General features: G+C 39.4%; 1 protein-coding gene across 1 annotated transcript; it reads right to left on the bottom strand.

The window, feature by feature from the left end:
* Positions 1-856: 856 nt before the first annotated feature.
* LOC129279716 (large ribosomal subunit protein uL2m-like) lies at positions 857-17,567 on the bottom strand. Its single transcript, XM_054915818.2, has 6 exons — positions 17,404-17,567; positions 9,461-9,851; positions 8,571-8,688; positions 7,426-7,556; positions 5,688-5,939; positions 857-3,349 (listed from the first exon to the last, which is right to left on the bottom strand). The coding sequence occupies exons 2-6, from the start codon at positions 9,789-9,791 to the stop codon at positions 3,198-3,200; spliced, it is 984 nt and encodes a 327-aa protein (XP_054771793.2). The 5' UTR covers positions 9,792-9,851; positions 17,404-17,567; the 3' UTR covers positions 857-3,197.
* Positions 17,568-17,783: the final 216 nt, after the last annotated feature.

Here is a 17,783-nt window from a genome sequence, read left to right as displayed (position 1 = left end):
AAGGTAGTCATTCTGTTCTTGGTGGCAAAATGTGCTTAGAATGTCAAGTTTTCAGCTTGGAATATCACAAATTTTCAGCTCGCGCTTGCATTATTCGAATGGTGAGATATGTATCTTATTTATCAGTCTCTAAATACAGTCCTTATCAGCATCCTTTTCTGGCCAGTGTATTAAAATCTTCAGCTCACGTTTTGCCTTTGCTTCGAAATGCCCATTTTGCCATTTAGGTGCCCTTTTTTGGCTTTGCACCCCCCCCCCACGAAAAATGTTCCACCGTCCCTGCTGTAGAAAGGGATCCTTTTTACATGTTTTTTGGTCACACATGGCATCCACTCATCAATGGAAGTGCCCCCCCCCCCCACCCCGGGATTTAACATAAACCATGGTCGACTGATCAAGGAGCTAAAAGCCGGATTATGGCTTAGGGGTAGGAAGTCATTATGGAAGACTCGAGTTTGAGCACTTTTTTTACATCACTTTATTTCAGTGAACAAGATTTTGCATCTCAGTTAGGCTAAATAAGGAGGTTGCTAATCAAACGGGGGTGGACTTGAACTTAATTGCTTTTTTTAATCAACCAGAAGCATGTTGTGCCAAATATTCCATTTTGGCCGTCATATAAATGATCAATCGCAAAAATGATGTTTATTTAACAGTAAGTACATGTAAAACGTACAAAATATTATGACTGATTCTAAACACTGATTGCAACTCACTTAGTTCCAGCTCCCGCGGCAAATTATATAGTCACAAATATATTCAACCATAACAGAATTATATAGTCACAAATATATTTAACCATAACAGAAATCATTAAAGACACCAAAACATTTAACATAATATTAACACAAACTCATTTAAAGTAGAAATTCGGAAGTCCGTTTTATTTTCACTTGACATATAATTTATTCTGATATGATAATAAATAAATCATATCTCAACACAGATCAATTTTTCAAAAAGAAATTATGAATCAAATTGGTAATATTCAGAACCATATGAGTAACACAACCATCATTGGTACTGGCACCTGTTTCACACAACTTGCGTTAATAACATATTTTTAATAACTGTTTAAAGCTACTGAAATCATTTGATTTGATTTGCTGATATCTAACTTGTTATAGAAATTGTGCACTTAATTAAAACAAGTCTTTGTGAATCAAAACCCAATGTGTGTTGGGATCTGATTCTCAACGTTTAAATAAATCCGTAGCCACTTAAGACCATGATTTATTGGTGACCTCAGTGTCTCTTTAAGCGGCCATGGACATTTTTTGTGGCCTTTTTAACCCCTCCCCCCCCCCCACCCATTGCTCTTTTGAGAAATGGCCTTTCCCAATTAGAATATTGAAATTTAACAAGGCCTGGATTACTCAAAGTTGTTATAATCACGTACCAAATTTATTACAATCAGAAGGAAATCATGTCTAATAGAGAATTTATCTCTTAAATTTCACATACATTATTGATATCAATTTCTATGAAAAAGAGCAGACTTCCATTAACAAAGAAAATGTATCGAAAATCCATGACAATAATTCACAAAGGAAATCTGAAACTACTCTGTGAATGACTGTACCTAATTTTGTGGTCTGAAAGCACTTGATGCGAGTGTATGCACTTGGGTCTAATAATGAATGCGGGTGGGTGCTTTAATAGTGCAGATTACTGGTGGGCTCAGCCTTTCTGTTTGAATTAGACATTTATTTGCTCAATTATTTCTTGATTTAAAGTACCCCCATTGGATCTTAATCTCATGGTCAAGACCTGGGCCCCGTCTTACAAAGAGTTACAATTGATCCAATCAATTGTAACTCTATGGAAATCCATCAGTGTCATAATTTATTCTACAGGAAATTGGCAAAATGTCCTTTGCAAACAAAGGAGAAATCACCAAATTGTCAAGAAATTAATCAATTTATGGATATACAATCATATCTAGAAAATTTGTTTGAACAATCATGCGTTTAGATGTTGACGTTGCTGGCTTTCCATAGTTGCGATTGATTGGATCAATCCTAACTCTTTGTAAGATGGGGCCCTGAAATAGCAAAATCATTATTCCCCCCCCCCCCAAAAAAAAAAGGAAAAAAAAGATACCTGGCCACCAAAAAGACAATCAATGTAATGAATTAGAGGTTTACTGTGCATACTCTACACTCTACACATTTGTTGAGTTGACACCAGGGCCCCGTCTTACAAAGAGTCACGATTGATCTAATCAACCACAACTACATGTATGGAAAGCCAGCAACGTCATCATCTAAAATTCATGTTTGTTCAAACATTTTATAGATCTGTTTATTCATACATTCAGTTTTCTTGAAAAATTAGTATGCTTCTCTTGGTTTACAATGGACAAATTGTGCAAATTTCCTGAAAAAAATATGACGTTAATGGATTTCCATATACTTGAGGTTGATCGGATCTATCGTAACTCTTTGTGAGAAGGGGACCTGATAACATGGCGAGGATGTGAACCACACACACTCAAAAGTTCATTCACGTACGTGTACCATTTATTTCATGCCTGGTTTTGCTTGTATTAGAGCGAGACCTGGGGAGCGTTGAAAATCTGACAACTTTATTTGATTTTGATTGGCTGAGAAGCACTCTCACTGTGGTAACTATCGGATAACACATTGGACATATCATTTCATGAAACACACCCCTGCAGTATGGCAGGGGCATCATATTCATTAAAGTTGCTTTGAGTCAGATCACAGTTTAATTGAATCACTTTAAGAATGAATTTAGTATAAATTGTACACTTTGACTTACACATGTACAGGCAAGCCAAGATTTAATGACAGGGGATATAATTGGATGTCATATTCCATGTCAATTGGAATAGTATTATCATTACAGGTATTACACATGCTCTCATTATTTCAGCAATGCCAGTTAGTTTGACTCACTTGGCCTGAAAAGGAGCCAGATCATGTTAAAGCCCAATAAGTACTGAACAACATAAAGCCTGGAAAAACACCAACCCTGAAATAGCAAGTTCTCAAGGCATGATATCAGGCAAAATGCCTAAAAATGGGTATCTCTGATTATTTGATCTTTCACAATTAAGTGCAATTGGCTCACATAATCTGCAGAAATGAGAAGAAAAGTTATCTGGAGGTTCTGAAATGAAAGAAATTGAAATCTGAAATTGCCTTACAATTTATACAGAAGTGACTAAAAAGCTAAACGGTTATATGCGTTCCTTTCTTGTTTGGGTCCATGTATACTTTGATAGGTGGGAGGGGCTTAATCTTACGCCCTGCCCATCCTCCTTTCCTCTGCCATAGACCACTGCTCGGACGTCTCCCAAACCATCGATTCCTACCAGCCTTGCCTGTAATATGGAAAAAAAAATACAAAGAGAGAGAACACAATAACAAGTGGAATGCCTCTGGCCGTCTCACCTGCATCACGCGATTCAATATAGCAGCAGTGCTGATTTTGAAAACTACTGGAGCGTTGTGGCCCAGTGGATTAGTCTTCGGACTTTGAAACAGAGGGTCGTGGGTTCGAATCCCAGCCATGGCGTAATTTCCTTCGGCAAGAAACTGATCCACAATGTGCTGCACTCAACCCAGGTGAGGTAAATGGGTACCGGTAGGAAGTAATTCCTTAAAAAGCTGTGTGCGCTATGAACGCCTAGCTTAGCCGGGTAATATAGGAGCGCCTTGAGCACCTAACAAGGTGGATATGTGCGCAATATAAATACCCTATATTATTATTATTATAACTCGCACAAGATGTTCAGTGATACTTGGTTACTCTTATTTCCACGTTTTATGAACTAGACCAATACACTTATAGAGATATGATGGCAATTCAACAAATACTGTACCCCCAACGTGGCCAAAGTTCTTTGACCTTACATGACCTTTGACCTTGATCATGTGACCTGAAACTCGCACAGGATGTTCAGTGATACTTGATTACTATTATGTCCAAGTTTTATGAACTAGACCAACACACTTTCAAATTTATGGCTGTAATTCAACAAATACCCCAATTTGGCCAAAGTTCATTGACCCTAAATGACCTTTGACCTTGATCATGTGACCTGAAACTTGCACAGGATGTTCAGTAATACTTGATTACTATTATGTCCAAGTTTCATGAATCAGATCCATAAACTTTCAAAGTTATGATGGTAATTCAACAGATACCCCCAATTCGGCCAAAGTTCATTGACCCTAAATGACCTTTGACCTTGGTCATGTGACGTGAAACTCATGCAGGATGTTCAGTGATACTTGATTAACCTTATGTATAAGTTTCATGAACTAGGTCCATATATTTTCTAAGTTATGATGACATTTCAAAAACTTAACCTTAGGTTAAGATTTTGATGTTGATTCCCCCAACATGGTCTAAGTTCATTGACCCTAAATGACCTTTGACCTTGGTCATGTGACATGAAACTCAGGCAGGATGTTCAGTAATACTTGATTAACCTTATGGCCAAGTTTCATGAACTAGGTCCATATACTTTCTAAGTTATGCTGTCATTTCAAAAACTTAACCTCAGGTTAAGATTTGGTGTTGACGCCGCCGCCGCCGTCGCCGTCGCCGCCGCCGTCGCCGTCGGAAAAGCGGCGCCTATAGTCTCACTCTGCTATGCAGGTGAGACAAAAATGTGGAAGGAAAGGATGATGGAATATATAACAAATGAAACAGAAGATATGAGATCATTATCATTTTCTACCTTGAATTGATACTCAAATCCTACATAAGACCCCCCATCCCTCCATCTCAAAAGTGTGATGTCTGCATTGCAAAAAAAAAATCATTTACATATTGAAAGGCTAGGCACTGAGTATTGGGTGGTGCAGAAGAAATGGGGAGCCAAATGGGTTCTGATTTTGCCACAGCTGTAAGCAAGAGAGTAAATCATTTCAATCCAATACAATCAAAATTATAGAAGTAGGCAGCGAGTTAATGTAATCTGGGCCCCGTCTTACAAAGAGTTACGATTGATCCAATCAATTGTACCTATATGGAAATCTATCAGTGTCATGATTTTTCTACAGGGAATATGCACAATCTCCTTAAAACAAAGAGAATCACACTGAATCTTCAAGAGAACGATAAATGTATGAATGTACATCATATCTAGAAAATATTTTGAACAAATTTGCATTTTTAGATGTTGACGTTGCTGGCCGTCCATAGTTGTGATTGATCCGATCGCAACTCTTTGTAAGACGGGGCCAAGAACATTCAAGAGGAGACGGTACAGTAAATTGTCACAGCTGTTTTTTGGTAATTGCCACTTGGTCTACACCAACTTAGCCTACTTTCTGTTTGGTCTAATCCCATCTAGACTAGATCTAGTTACTCCAACCTGGGGCCCGTTTCAGAAAGAGTTGCAATCAATCGCAACTTGATTTTCAACCAATCAACAGCGCACATTTGGGACTTGCGATTGATTTTTTTACTTGCATTTAAATGCAACTCTTTCTGCAATGGACCCCAGTTCAGTTACTAACCATTTAGTCCATTGCCATTCAGCCCATTTACCATTTTGTCTAATTCCAGTTGGGCTGTGCCCATTCATCTACATGGTCTAATACCACATAACCATTTAATAATTTATGAACCAAATTTTATTTTGACAAGTGAAAAGCTGAAAATGCAACAAGGGGGATTAATAATGAAGAGTAGATTTCAACCCTTACCTATGAACATTCTATTATGTTGGTCTCCCGATGCCCGGCCAACGGTTGCCATGCATCTCTCGCTGACGCTGACCTGCAGTTTGGACGGCAGCTGGAGGATGACCTGCCCCCCAACCTTTCTCAGGATCTGAGCCGACGTTCCTCCCGCCCTGACCCGAATGGCGCCCTCTCCAGGATAGAGCTCTACACAGTGAACCAAAGACCCGATGGGGAGCGCTCCCAGGGGGTATGCATCACCCTCATTGGCCACCACTGGGAAATTTGCGAAAAAAATATAATTGACTTAAAATATGATTCAAGACAGCATGGTGTCAGTTAAGAACAAGGAGTCAGTTGGCACTAGGTCAGGCAGTCTGTTTCACACAATCAAAACACCAACAGTTTTTTAACACCTACATGAAACAACCAATGTTAACCTAAATGTCATCATATCAATATATCCTGGAGTCCTGGTTCTACATGAGCTGTTAGAACCAGGAGATAGTTGGAGCTACACGTTGTTCAAGCAGCCTCCTTCACACTCTCAACACCAACACTTACACTAACATCAAACATGAAGCACCTTATATGACCAAAAATTCATCATGCCAATGTCCTGATGGTAACTCTTGGTTCCATGTTAGCTGCTAGAACAAGGAGTCTGTTAAAGGTTAGATCAGGCAGTCTGCTTTGCACTATTAATATCAACACTAACACCAATTGAGAAGCACCCAATGTAACTTACCTGTCATCCTGAAGTCTTGATAACACATACCAACAACACTACCAAACAAGGAGCACTCTATGTGACATTCCAGTCATCATTCTCAATGTGTCTTGAAGTCTTGACTCACACTATTAACACCAACACCAACACCAAACAAGAAGCACCCCAAGTGACTTACCTGTCATCCTGCCAATGTGTCCTGGAGTCTTGATAATAACAATACCAACAACAACACCAAACAAGAAGCACTCTATGTGACATCCTAGTCATTGTTCCTAATGTGTCTTGAAGTCTTGACTCACACTATTAACACCAACACCAACAACACCAAACAAGAAGCACCAAAAATGACTTACCTGTCATCCTGCCAATGTGTCCTGAAGTCTTGATAACACCAATAACAAAACAACACCAAACAAGAAGCACTCTTTGTGACCTCCCAGTCATCGTTCCTAATGTGTCTTGAAGTTTTAACTCACACTATTAACACCAACACCAACACCAAACAAGAAGCACTCAAATGACTTACCTGTCATCCTGAAGTCTTGATAATAACAATACCAACAACAACACCAAAGAAGAAGCACTCTATGTGGCATCCTAGTCATTGTTCCTAATGTGTCTTGAAGTCTTGACTCACACTATTAACACCAACACCAACAACACCAAAAAAGAAGCACCAAAAATGACTTACCTGTCATCCTGCCAATGTGTCCTGAAGTCTTGATAACACCAATACCAAAACAACACCAAACAAGAACCACTCTATGTGACCTCCCAGTCATCGTTCCTAATGTGTCTTGAAGTCTTAACTCTTACTATCAACACCAACACCAACACCAAACAAGAAGCACCCAAATGACTTACCTGTCATCCTGAAGTCTTGATAATAACAATACCAACAACAACACCAAAGAAGAAGCACTCTATGAAACATCCCAGTCCTTGTTCCTAATGTGTCTTGAAGTCTTGACTCACACTATTAACACCAACACCAACAACACCAAACAAGAAGCACCCAAAATGACTCACCTGTCATCCTGCCAATGTGTCCTGAAGTCTTAATGATATCCCCCGCCTCCATGTTAGCTGATGCAATGATATATCGCTTCCTGTTGCCTCCCGCTACGATGGCAATGTTTGCTGTCCTGTTTGGATCATACCTAAGCAGAGACGAAAATACATGAAAACAGAGTGAAGTAGACCTCTAACAATCTCTGTGATTTCAAGAAATGAAAGACAACATAAACTTTAATTTGAGGGAATCTAATTAAAAACATACTTTCAGGTCTAGAAATTTTAGTCGCTGAACTGAATCCGGACAACCTGAGGACCACTGAATATATAATGAGACCCATACAAATCGATGAAAACTTTTGACAAAGCACGCAGGCAAATTGCACTACTGGTACATGATTTCTTCTAAGGTGAATTTTTGGGGGTGTTGCATAAGAAGTAGAGTGGTCATATTGTGGGATTCTTTGCAATGGATAGGAAAATACTTTACAAAGGTGGGTGAGGCAAGACCAAAAAAATCTGGAAAGTAGTCAGCAAGGTTGAATGGATTAAGGTGCCTGACCAGAAACATGAAAGTCAGGGGTTCAATCCAGGGCATGGTACCTATACCCTACTCACATCAAATAAATGAAAATACAGTAGACCCTGCATAAGTGGACAATCCAAAAGTCAAATAATGGCCTTACTTGAAGTATTATCTAGAACCATTGGGGTGTTTCACAAATATTTAATTATGACTTATATGCAAAATCATCAATATTCATGAGCTGTGCGATAGTCCAGGGTTAAGGCGTTAACCCTGGCTAAACAAATAATATGGGGTCAAGGAAATGCAGTGTGGAAAGCATATTAGAGTTGCATTTAAATGCCGAATTGCATTCATTATAAAAGACAAGACTGCATTGGTCTGATCATCCGAAGAGGATAAGATTGTGTGTTGCACATCACGTGCCCGTCGCATTTAAGCATGACTTTAAGTCACACAATAATAACTCTTTGTGAAACACCCCCCAAAACACTGGCATACAGATATGGGAGGGGGGGGGGGGCTTTTTCACGACCAAGAAAAAAAAAGAGAAAAAGGAAAGAAAAGGAATCTAAAAAAAAACAGCAAAAAAACAGAATAACACAAAGAACAACAAAACAGAATTCACTCTTACCTTACTTCTAGAACCTTTTCCTCCAAGGGCGCTCCCTCAGCTGGTCCAACTCTTTTGAAATCCACCATACGATAGTTTCGCTTCGCGCCCCCTCCTCTTCTACCCGACACTATCCTCCCTGTTCAACAAGATGAGGGGGGGGGGGGATGGTTATAATACATGGAAAACATCTTTCCTATTTCATCCTGCATAGGAATTGGCATAATCAAGAATTTTTCTACAGTTTAGAAAAGCTGTATTTCAGAATATTGGCAATTGTGGCAGCCATATATTGTCAGATAATAATAGATAATTGAAGAATTGTCACAACAGTGAGTTGTACGTTGATTTTTTAAATAAGAATTCTCATATATTGAACATGAACGAATGAATGACAAGATTTTACATCAGTTTGGCCTCCTAATTCTGGTAGGAAACACTTTCTTGGCAAAAGAAGCTAGCCACTTGTGTCATCATTCTAAAATACAGTTTTTACTGAGCTGTGATTAATTTTTTTTCTTTATTTTTAGGTTTCAACAGCACACCAAAATTATACACAGGAGTAATTTATGTGTGATACGGCTCCACTAAATGACCATAGCATTGAAATACATATTGTAACTTCATTGGATAAATTGATAAATTAGGGCATAAATCCATTTACATGCACATTCAGTTTCTTCATAACCCTGTACACATCATCTAGCTGTTTTTTCCTCTTCATTTTATTATCAATATCTTATTCCTCGAGAAGTCTCCACATACAAGTCCGTAAGTTTAGACAGCTTTATGGAGAATTCTGAAAATGTAATATACACAATCCATGTCGATACAAAAAAAGGACATTTAACTCAAGACGAAGCAGGAAAAAAACAAATAAGTAGATCCTGATAATTGTATCTTAATCTAACCTGTGTGATCCCGGCTGGTAATTCTCTTCTTTCCAAGTGGTCTAATTGTGTACTCGGGTGTATTCTTCCAGGGTTTGAATTTTTCAAGCGCTGGGCTCGTGTGGAACTCTCTATGACGTTCCCTTTCCACAACACCTAAAGTCCTTAAGGTAGATGCTCTGAGTAACAGAGAGGAAAATGACAACTTCTGGCTCAAGGTGGTGGATTTATCACTGGAAAGGAGGGATGAACATCGAGCGGGGAGACCGCTTTGAAGACGCACATTTTTAGAGATGGTTATGGTCCGGAAGATGTTACACAGTTGTAAGATTGAGTGTTTTGTGTTCATCATGCCTGGTTATCTATCCTCTCATTTATGTTCTTTATACAGCAGAATTGCGAGGATGCTCATCTGAAAGAAATGAAAATTGACAATATCATGATCAGCAAGCCATGAAATCCAAATACTTCTCTGTCTTGTCCCTACACCTGATTCAATCCTACCTGATGGTGCTGATACTTAAAGGCCAGGTCCTACTGGCCGAGGGATACAAAACATATTCATAAAGGACACAGAGGACGAACAAAATTTTTGCGGGTGGCTCCATCCGTTTTCAACAGACTGGAACCTCAAAAAACCATAAAGTTCTGTCGCGATACCTCTCCTTCTTTCAAAATTCAAAACAAAATGGTCGATCGTGACCAAGGCTATATAGCGCTAGGGCACAGACTTGGCCAAATTCGCGCATGCACCTTACAGCCTCGGCACCGATCCCGATTGGCCATTTTGTTACGAATTTTGAAAGGAAAGGTATCGCGGCAGAACTTTTCGTATTTTTGAGGTTCCAGTCTATGCCTCGATGTCAGGATTTGTGTGTTACGATAGACCTTCATCCATATAATCGTGGTAAGTGCATAATTTCTGTTTCCACATTTTATTAAGATTACTATTCAGACCCCAATCTACATGTACCCCAGTCCCGTGTCTCCCTCATTTTGCATGGTCGACTCCTGGGCTCCCAGGGTTACATAAAAGTGAACTTGCAATCCATGATGACGAGCAATATCCCCAAGAGGTGCAGTGTACAGAGTAAAAAGTAGCGGTCCGAGGACGGGACCTTGCGGAACACCATACTTCACGAGAGCCTCCTCTGACAAAGTACCTTTGATGTTCACCAATTATCGTCTGGTGGATATACGACCGGAACCATGGTAAGGCAGTGCCAGTGGCATCAATCTTAAAGTCAACATGCAATCTCTGGAGAAGGACATCATGATCTATTGTGTCAAAGGCTGCTGACAGATCCAAGAGGATAAACGACTCCACAGTGTCGAGACAGCTTTTCTTCTGATATCTGATGACATATTGAGAGCAGTTGACAACATGAAAGCAGTGTTGATCATCTGACAACACATCTTCAAGACTTGTAACAACCTTCACGAGACCATGCAATCTGCTTATATATAGGCAGATTGCATGGTCTCGTGAAGGTTGTTGTCTTGAAGATGTGTCGTCAGTCTCTTTGCAACAACTTTTTAAACAAGTGGGAGTTGCGCGACAGCCTACTGTTTTTCTTTCATTTAGTAAGTAACTGTTTTTCTTCCATTTAGTTTTAAGTTTATTTTTTCCTGTTTTGGTGCATTTCAAGCCAAAACAGAATAGTAATCTTTATTTTGGTCCAGTTCTTTTTATATAATAAAGACAAAAATTGATTGTTAATGTTAACCCCCTAACTATGGCGGCTGCACAATCGCGAGCTGTCTGTGTACGAGGAGAAAAAAAAATGTTTTAAAACTCCTCGAAACAGATGGCTGCCAGCTGTCTACTACTAGCCCCTGTCCTGGTAACAGTCGACATGTCATGGTAAAATTCACTCCTAGTACCAATGAGGTCCAAATATTAACATGTATGGATAGGCGACAATGGCTTGGAAAACTTGAAACTTATCATGAGCATTGTCAGACGTCAATTTGAATTTTTAAAATATTTCAATCGGCCGATAAATATCATGAATTGTAAAATACTTGCATTAGCCAATAAATATCATATTTTATAATATTTATTAGCTAATGCAACAATTTAACAATTCATGATATTTATCGGCCGATTGAAGTATTTAAATTTAAATTGGCACTGCTCATGATATCGTCGCCCTCTCTTTAGCTCTTTACGCGTCTTGTAACTAGCGCTGGCTACGAACAAAGACGGAAATATGGCGACAAGATCATCTGTGAGTATCTGCTCATCTTCTTACATTATTTTTACTATTTTTTGTATTATTTTTTTGTGTAAAAATAAGGTTATAAGTGCCTAATGTACTAGTAATGGGGGGAAATGAACTTCTTTTCCATTTACAAAATTGTGTGATAAGTTAAACAAATCAAGTATTTTGGAGCAACATTGTTGTCTCCAAAATACTTGGTGCGTGTGGCCCTATGGCCCTGCCGTCCCAGGCTTCATGGGGAGTAAGCGTAGGTAAAGTAGAAATAATTTTACTCCCCAGAAGCCTCCAGGCTATAAAGTCTAACTCTAAGAGTGGGCACTCCTAGTACCAATGAGGTCCAAACATTACATGTATGGACCTCATAGGCGACATCAGTGATAAAACCGGTTAGACATTGCCGTTTCTATTTGCACCCAAGAACTTTGGCAAATGTACGCCTTAATACATAGTGGATGGTAACAATTTAGGTATTAATTAGTTTTAAACATGATAAGGAAACTTCTACGACATTTGAAATTTAATGGATTGAGGTTAAACTTACATTTTCAGTCTTTTTTCTTGAATTCTTGGTGAGCGTTCCAAACGCTGTGGGGACTGATCAACTACGATGTGATTCACGTACTGGTCAGCTGATCGGTCAGGTGATCGGTTGGTTATCTTTTTGTCAGACGTTCATAATTTATATTACAATATATCAATCTTCAGTATCTTGATTTCAAGCATCAGTATTGCAGGGAAAAGTCATTATCGATTGGAATCAATGGCAGATCGGGGGGGGGGGGGGGGGGGGGGTTGAGCATTTCTGGCCCGTTCCACCTTTTGAGATTCATAGTCAATATTTTGGATGTAAAAAAAAAATGTCGTTCGTACAAAGTTAAGTCCCCCCCCCCCCACCTCCTTATGAGAATCACAGCAATATTTGTAATGGGGATATTTTGTTCATATTCTTTGCTCTTTTTTGTCCTTTTCTTTTTTGCTTCCCAAATTTATTTTACTTTGAACATATGACTTTCTATATTTAATGACAAACTTTTTTAGGGGGGTGGGGGCTTGCCAAATATAACGCGCGACAAGATGACCTTCTTTTTTTAGTGACAACTTTTTTTTTATTTGTCAAATTTTACAAGAGACAAAATGACCTTCGATCATTATTAATTAAACCTTTTTTTTGGAGGGTAGGGGGCTCGCCAAATAGTGACACACTTTTTTTTGTAAAATGTTATGCAAGAAAAAATGATCTTCAATCATTATCAGCTACCTTTCATTTTTTTTTAGGGGGGGGGGGGCTTGTCAAATTTTACGTGGGACAAATGACCTTCATTTTTTAGTGATTTTTTTTTTATACTTGACAAATTTTAAGAGGAACAAAATGGCCTTCAATCATTTTTAGTTAAAACCTTTTTTTGGGAGGGGGGCTTGCCAAATATTTCACAAACAAAATGAACTTCAATTTTAGTGACCATCTTTTTATTACTTTTAAAATTTCACGCAGGACAAAATGACCTTCACTTTTTTTTAATGTTATGTTATATCGAGATTTTTTACCTGACTGCTAAAAAAGCACGAATGCCTGTGAGCAAGCAACCAGGGGACCAACGGCTTAAGGTCCTCTCCGAGGGACCTGGTAATGAGGATAAGCCTTAAGGGCACTAGCGCACCACTTGGGAATCGAACCCGGGTCACCGGAATCCGAAACCCCTGCTCTACCGACTGAGCCATCGCGCCTCCGATATGTTAAACTTGGGGGGGGGGGGGGAGGCTTGCCAAATATTACACGGACAAAATGAGTCTTTTATTTTTAGTAACCATCTTTTCTTTTTACTTGTCAAATCTTACGCGAGACAAAATGACAATTTTTCTGTGATAACCTTTTTGGGGGGGTTGTCAAATTTTACTTGAGAAATTGCACCCCCCTACTTAATGTTGTAACCCGCAAGTGAAAACCCGAACCGTACCGTCCCGTATAATCCGATAATTTGCAAGCGGGACCCGCTGACCCGTCGGGTTTTAACCCGCAAGTAAATTTATCTTTGAAAAGTGAAAATTATTTCTGCAATCCCCACACTATACAGGCTCAAATCACGAAAATATATGCCAACTACTAACCTAGCCTAGAGTGAATTTACTTACAATTTGCAAATTCGCCTTTTATTCCGGAGAGAAAATGTTTTTGGGGGTTACTTTGTACCCGAAATGGGTCGGCTCTGATCTCGTAATCGAAAGCATTGCGCAATTAACTCCTCGGATCGGAGCCGCAGCTCAGCGCGCGCTAGCTACATGTAGCCCAGGCTGCCCAGCAAATTCGATGTTCAGTTTCCCGACGCCCGCCCGCGTTATGAAATTTGGACCGCGTTTAAAAATCAAATTCTGAAAATAATTCATTATTTTACTATTTTGACATAGATATAGATTCAGAACTGATATAAAACATTAATATAAGCTTTTCAGTCACAATTACTTGTATATCATGTAAATACCTGTAATTCTTTTCTTGTTTTTTTCTTGTGAATGGAATGACACTGCATGCTCAACCACACCTCGAGCGATGTTCGTGTAGGCTCCACTCGACTTCACTTCTGCTACACTACGCTCTACCTACCCGATGTATCGGTAGTGAAGTGGAGTGGAGCCTGCACGAACATCGCTCGAGGTTTGGTCGAGCTACCTCAATAAATCCCATAGTCTAGTAACCTCGCATTGGTGAGTTGTCATACGGCATATCAGACAAAAAAATCATCAAACAAAACTCAATCTGTTTTACAAGGCCGACGGGAGGCTCACGCACGTACGCATTGGCGCTTGTACTAGCTATAGCCAGTCTGAGCTCTGTCTCTCTGCCAGAGCTCTGGGGGACAATTCGCTCTGTAAAGGCCTCAATGATGGTGATTTTATGTTTCAGACAGAGTTTATATTTCGGGAATATTATTCAAAACTGCCAATAAAGTTAGATGATTTCTTCATTGTCATGTATATCAAGTTATTAATGAGTTCATTCTCACCAAATTTAGACTCCATCATAGAGAAATGCAATTTTCGTGGAGATCTGCGTTTTCAAAGAACATCAGGAAAAGTTAGGGTATGTGGGCCTTTATTACATGGCCAAGTACTGGAATTAGATGGAGTAGAAATTAGATATTGAATTCATTTATATCCAAGTTCAACTCATAGTCACACCCACACAAACACACCCACATCCAAGATTCTAAGCATGAAAAAAATAACTTTAAAATCATGCAATATTAAACAATAAGTAATAATTAATTTAATAAGTGAACAGGGATTCCTCAAAATACAAAAACGTAGCATTTGAAAAGAGCCCCCGAAATGAAAAAAGTAGCCTCCAAAACGGTAGAAATGGAGACCCTGAAATATTACCAAAAAAATGAAAATGGAACCCCCGAAAAAAAATGATTGATTTGCTCCCTGGCTTCAAGACAGTTCCACAGAATAAAAGTGCGTTCAAAGGTTACAAAAGGTCAAACTTTCATCTTCTGGAAAATAATGAATAATGAAATCCTCATTATGAGCTGGAAAAAATGGGACGGGAAACTCGACATCGAGTTTCATTGGCCTATGCGATTGCTTTTGACTACACTGTGCTGCGCTGCACTGGCGCGCTCCTTCTTCGAAAGAGCAACTCGATGTATTTATGTCGAACTGTCTCAGTCCTGTTCACTGTTCACAAGACAAAAATACGCCAGCATTTTTTTAAAAGGAAATATCTACGTCTCTAAAAGAATCCGCCACGTAAGAAGCACATGATCCTAACTCAATTTTCATTGTTAATGTTTTTATTATGCGTCGTTACTTCTCCCTTTTTTTTCGCATGACGGTCTGCGGGTTTGAGAATGAACTCGGCCCGGCCCGCAACCCGCGATCGGGGGCATACCGGCAGGTTAACCCGTACCGCAACGGGTGCGGGTTACAACATTACCCCTACTTTGGAAAATCGAAGATTAAGATCATGAGTATAGCCTACATCTCAGAGGCATAAACAGATGGGGGCATGGCTGGCCATCCCCCGAGTGGATTTCACCTGAAAAAAAAACATAGGAGCAACGGAAGGAAGAAAGAAAGAAAAATGAAAGAAAGAACGAAAGGAAATTTAAAAAGGAAAGTAATGTGAGAACAAATAATCCGGGGGGGGGGGGGGGCTACTCAGATAATAAAAAAATCTGCCATCTGTAATTAAATTGGATTAGTTAATATCCAGAGGTCCCAGGGCTACCAACATACATGTAGCGCGGGCAGTGCATGGCGTACCCACTCATTCAATAAACAAGGTTATGATATAACCTTGTTCTCAGTTATATCTCCATGTGTGGCAAAATAAGGATGGCAATGTTTGGCTTATTTTCTCTGTTTCTTTAGGACAAATGCTTGATTTTTTTACACTGACAGTTTCCATTACACCTATTCGTCATACAACTTGGCCCTTTAGTAAATTTGATTCTTTAAATTATTTTTTTCTTAATTGAAAATAGAGATAAAAAATGAAAATTTTCTTGCCATATTATTTTCCACCAATAGAGGGCGTACACAAAAATATGCCCAAAATTCAAGTTTTTGAGCGCTCTAGTGAATACAAAAATTATTCCCAAGTTACAAATGAAAAATAGATTGCAACTGTATGGAAATTAGTAATTTTGGTCACAAAAGTGATATTTTAATCATTTTTTAAAGTGTGTGCTCTGTACAGCATTGGCATGCCATAGTCCAACCTGTAGATTCCCCACAGGCAGGATGGTTGCAGTGAACAAGTGGGCGTACCTAGGATTTTCCACAGGGGGGCAAAATCGGCCGCCAAAAAATTTGACAAGCAAAAAAAAAGGAAAAAAAGGCTCTTCAATGAAAAAGGTCTTCAATCGTACCAGAAAAAATTTGACAAGCAAAAAAAAGTCTTCAAGCTCGCCAGGGGGGGCAAAATAGGTATTCAAGCTCGTCGGGGGGGGGGGGCAAAATAGGTTTTCAAGCTCGTCAGGGGGGCCGGGGGGCAGAGATATGTAATTTGCATGGGTTTGTGACTCATCGGGGGGGGGGGGGGGGGGGCAGACTGCCCCCCCCCTAGGTACGCTAGTGCTCGGGACTTACATTACGTAACTTGTATCTTCCACATGCGACATGTACTATGCCCCCTATATACCCCTGTTATGCCCCTGCACAGACTCGTCTACATTGATTTCGATATTTAAGCGTCATTATAAAATTATAGCAAAAAGAACGCCTTGATTAAACTAGGCCATTACCCCTAGAGACTCGCGAGCGTCATGTGACAACTCGCCCTGGATTTGCACGTACAGGATCCTATGGCGACAAAATCCATCGCAAGAGTTGGCCAGAAGAGGCGATGAAAACACAAAATTTGGAAAGAAAAGAACCCGTGAGTACCCGTTTTACATTATAATTATGAAATTAGTATATAATTGATAACATAGACCTAAATTTAGGCCGTAATTTTGATTAATTTGCTGGAAATTCAAGGCCAAAACGTACCCGTCTGGCGTCGACTTTTCCAACACGCGTTGGAATAGCGGTGTAGCCCCAGAGTGAGAGTGGGTACCGTACTAATTAGAAAGAATATTTATTTAGAAAACACAAATCTTAGCGTATGGGACCGTGCAATTTTAGCAAAATTGTTCAACTCGTCGAGCCTCCATGTATAACGTTAGATCTACAGGTCTCCCTCAGATATTCACAAATCGATATTCAGTCAAGAGGTTTCAAATTATAAAAACTTACCTAATACCAGATCAGATGAATCAAGAGAGCGGAAAAAATTAATTCTGTGCTCCGGCCGTCAGATCAGGAAATCTTCAGAGCGCAGTAAAACAATAGAGGGCAGGCTTGTGAACTTCATTTTCGACCCTACCTCTCATGCACAAAGGGTACCAATGAACTTGAGTGCTCGGTATATAATAATTAACTGCGGTATGGGAATATTTGTGGCTCAAAAAGATTCATAAAGTCTCGTTACAATAACAAATGCACATTTTCTGTACCAAATTCAGCATCAGCCAACCAGATTGAAGGATTTCAGTAATCTTTAAATATTGTTGTAGATTTGTTGTTATAACACATTTTATGAAACGGGCCCCAGATCGCCTATCTAAAATGTAATT

The sequence above is a fragment of the Lytechinus pictus genome, chromosome 16 (genome assembly GCF_037042905.1).
Source record: "Lytechinus pictus isolate F3 Inbred chromosome 16, Lp3.0, whole genome shotgun sequence".
Classification (NCBI taxonomy): domain Eukaryota; kingdom Metazoa; phylum Echinodermata; class Echinoidea; order Temnopleuroida; family Toxopneustidae; genus Lytechinus; species Lytechinus pictus.
This window is presented reverse-complemented; position numbering and strand designations above follow the sequence as displayed.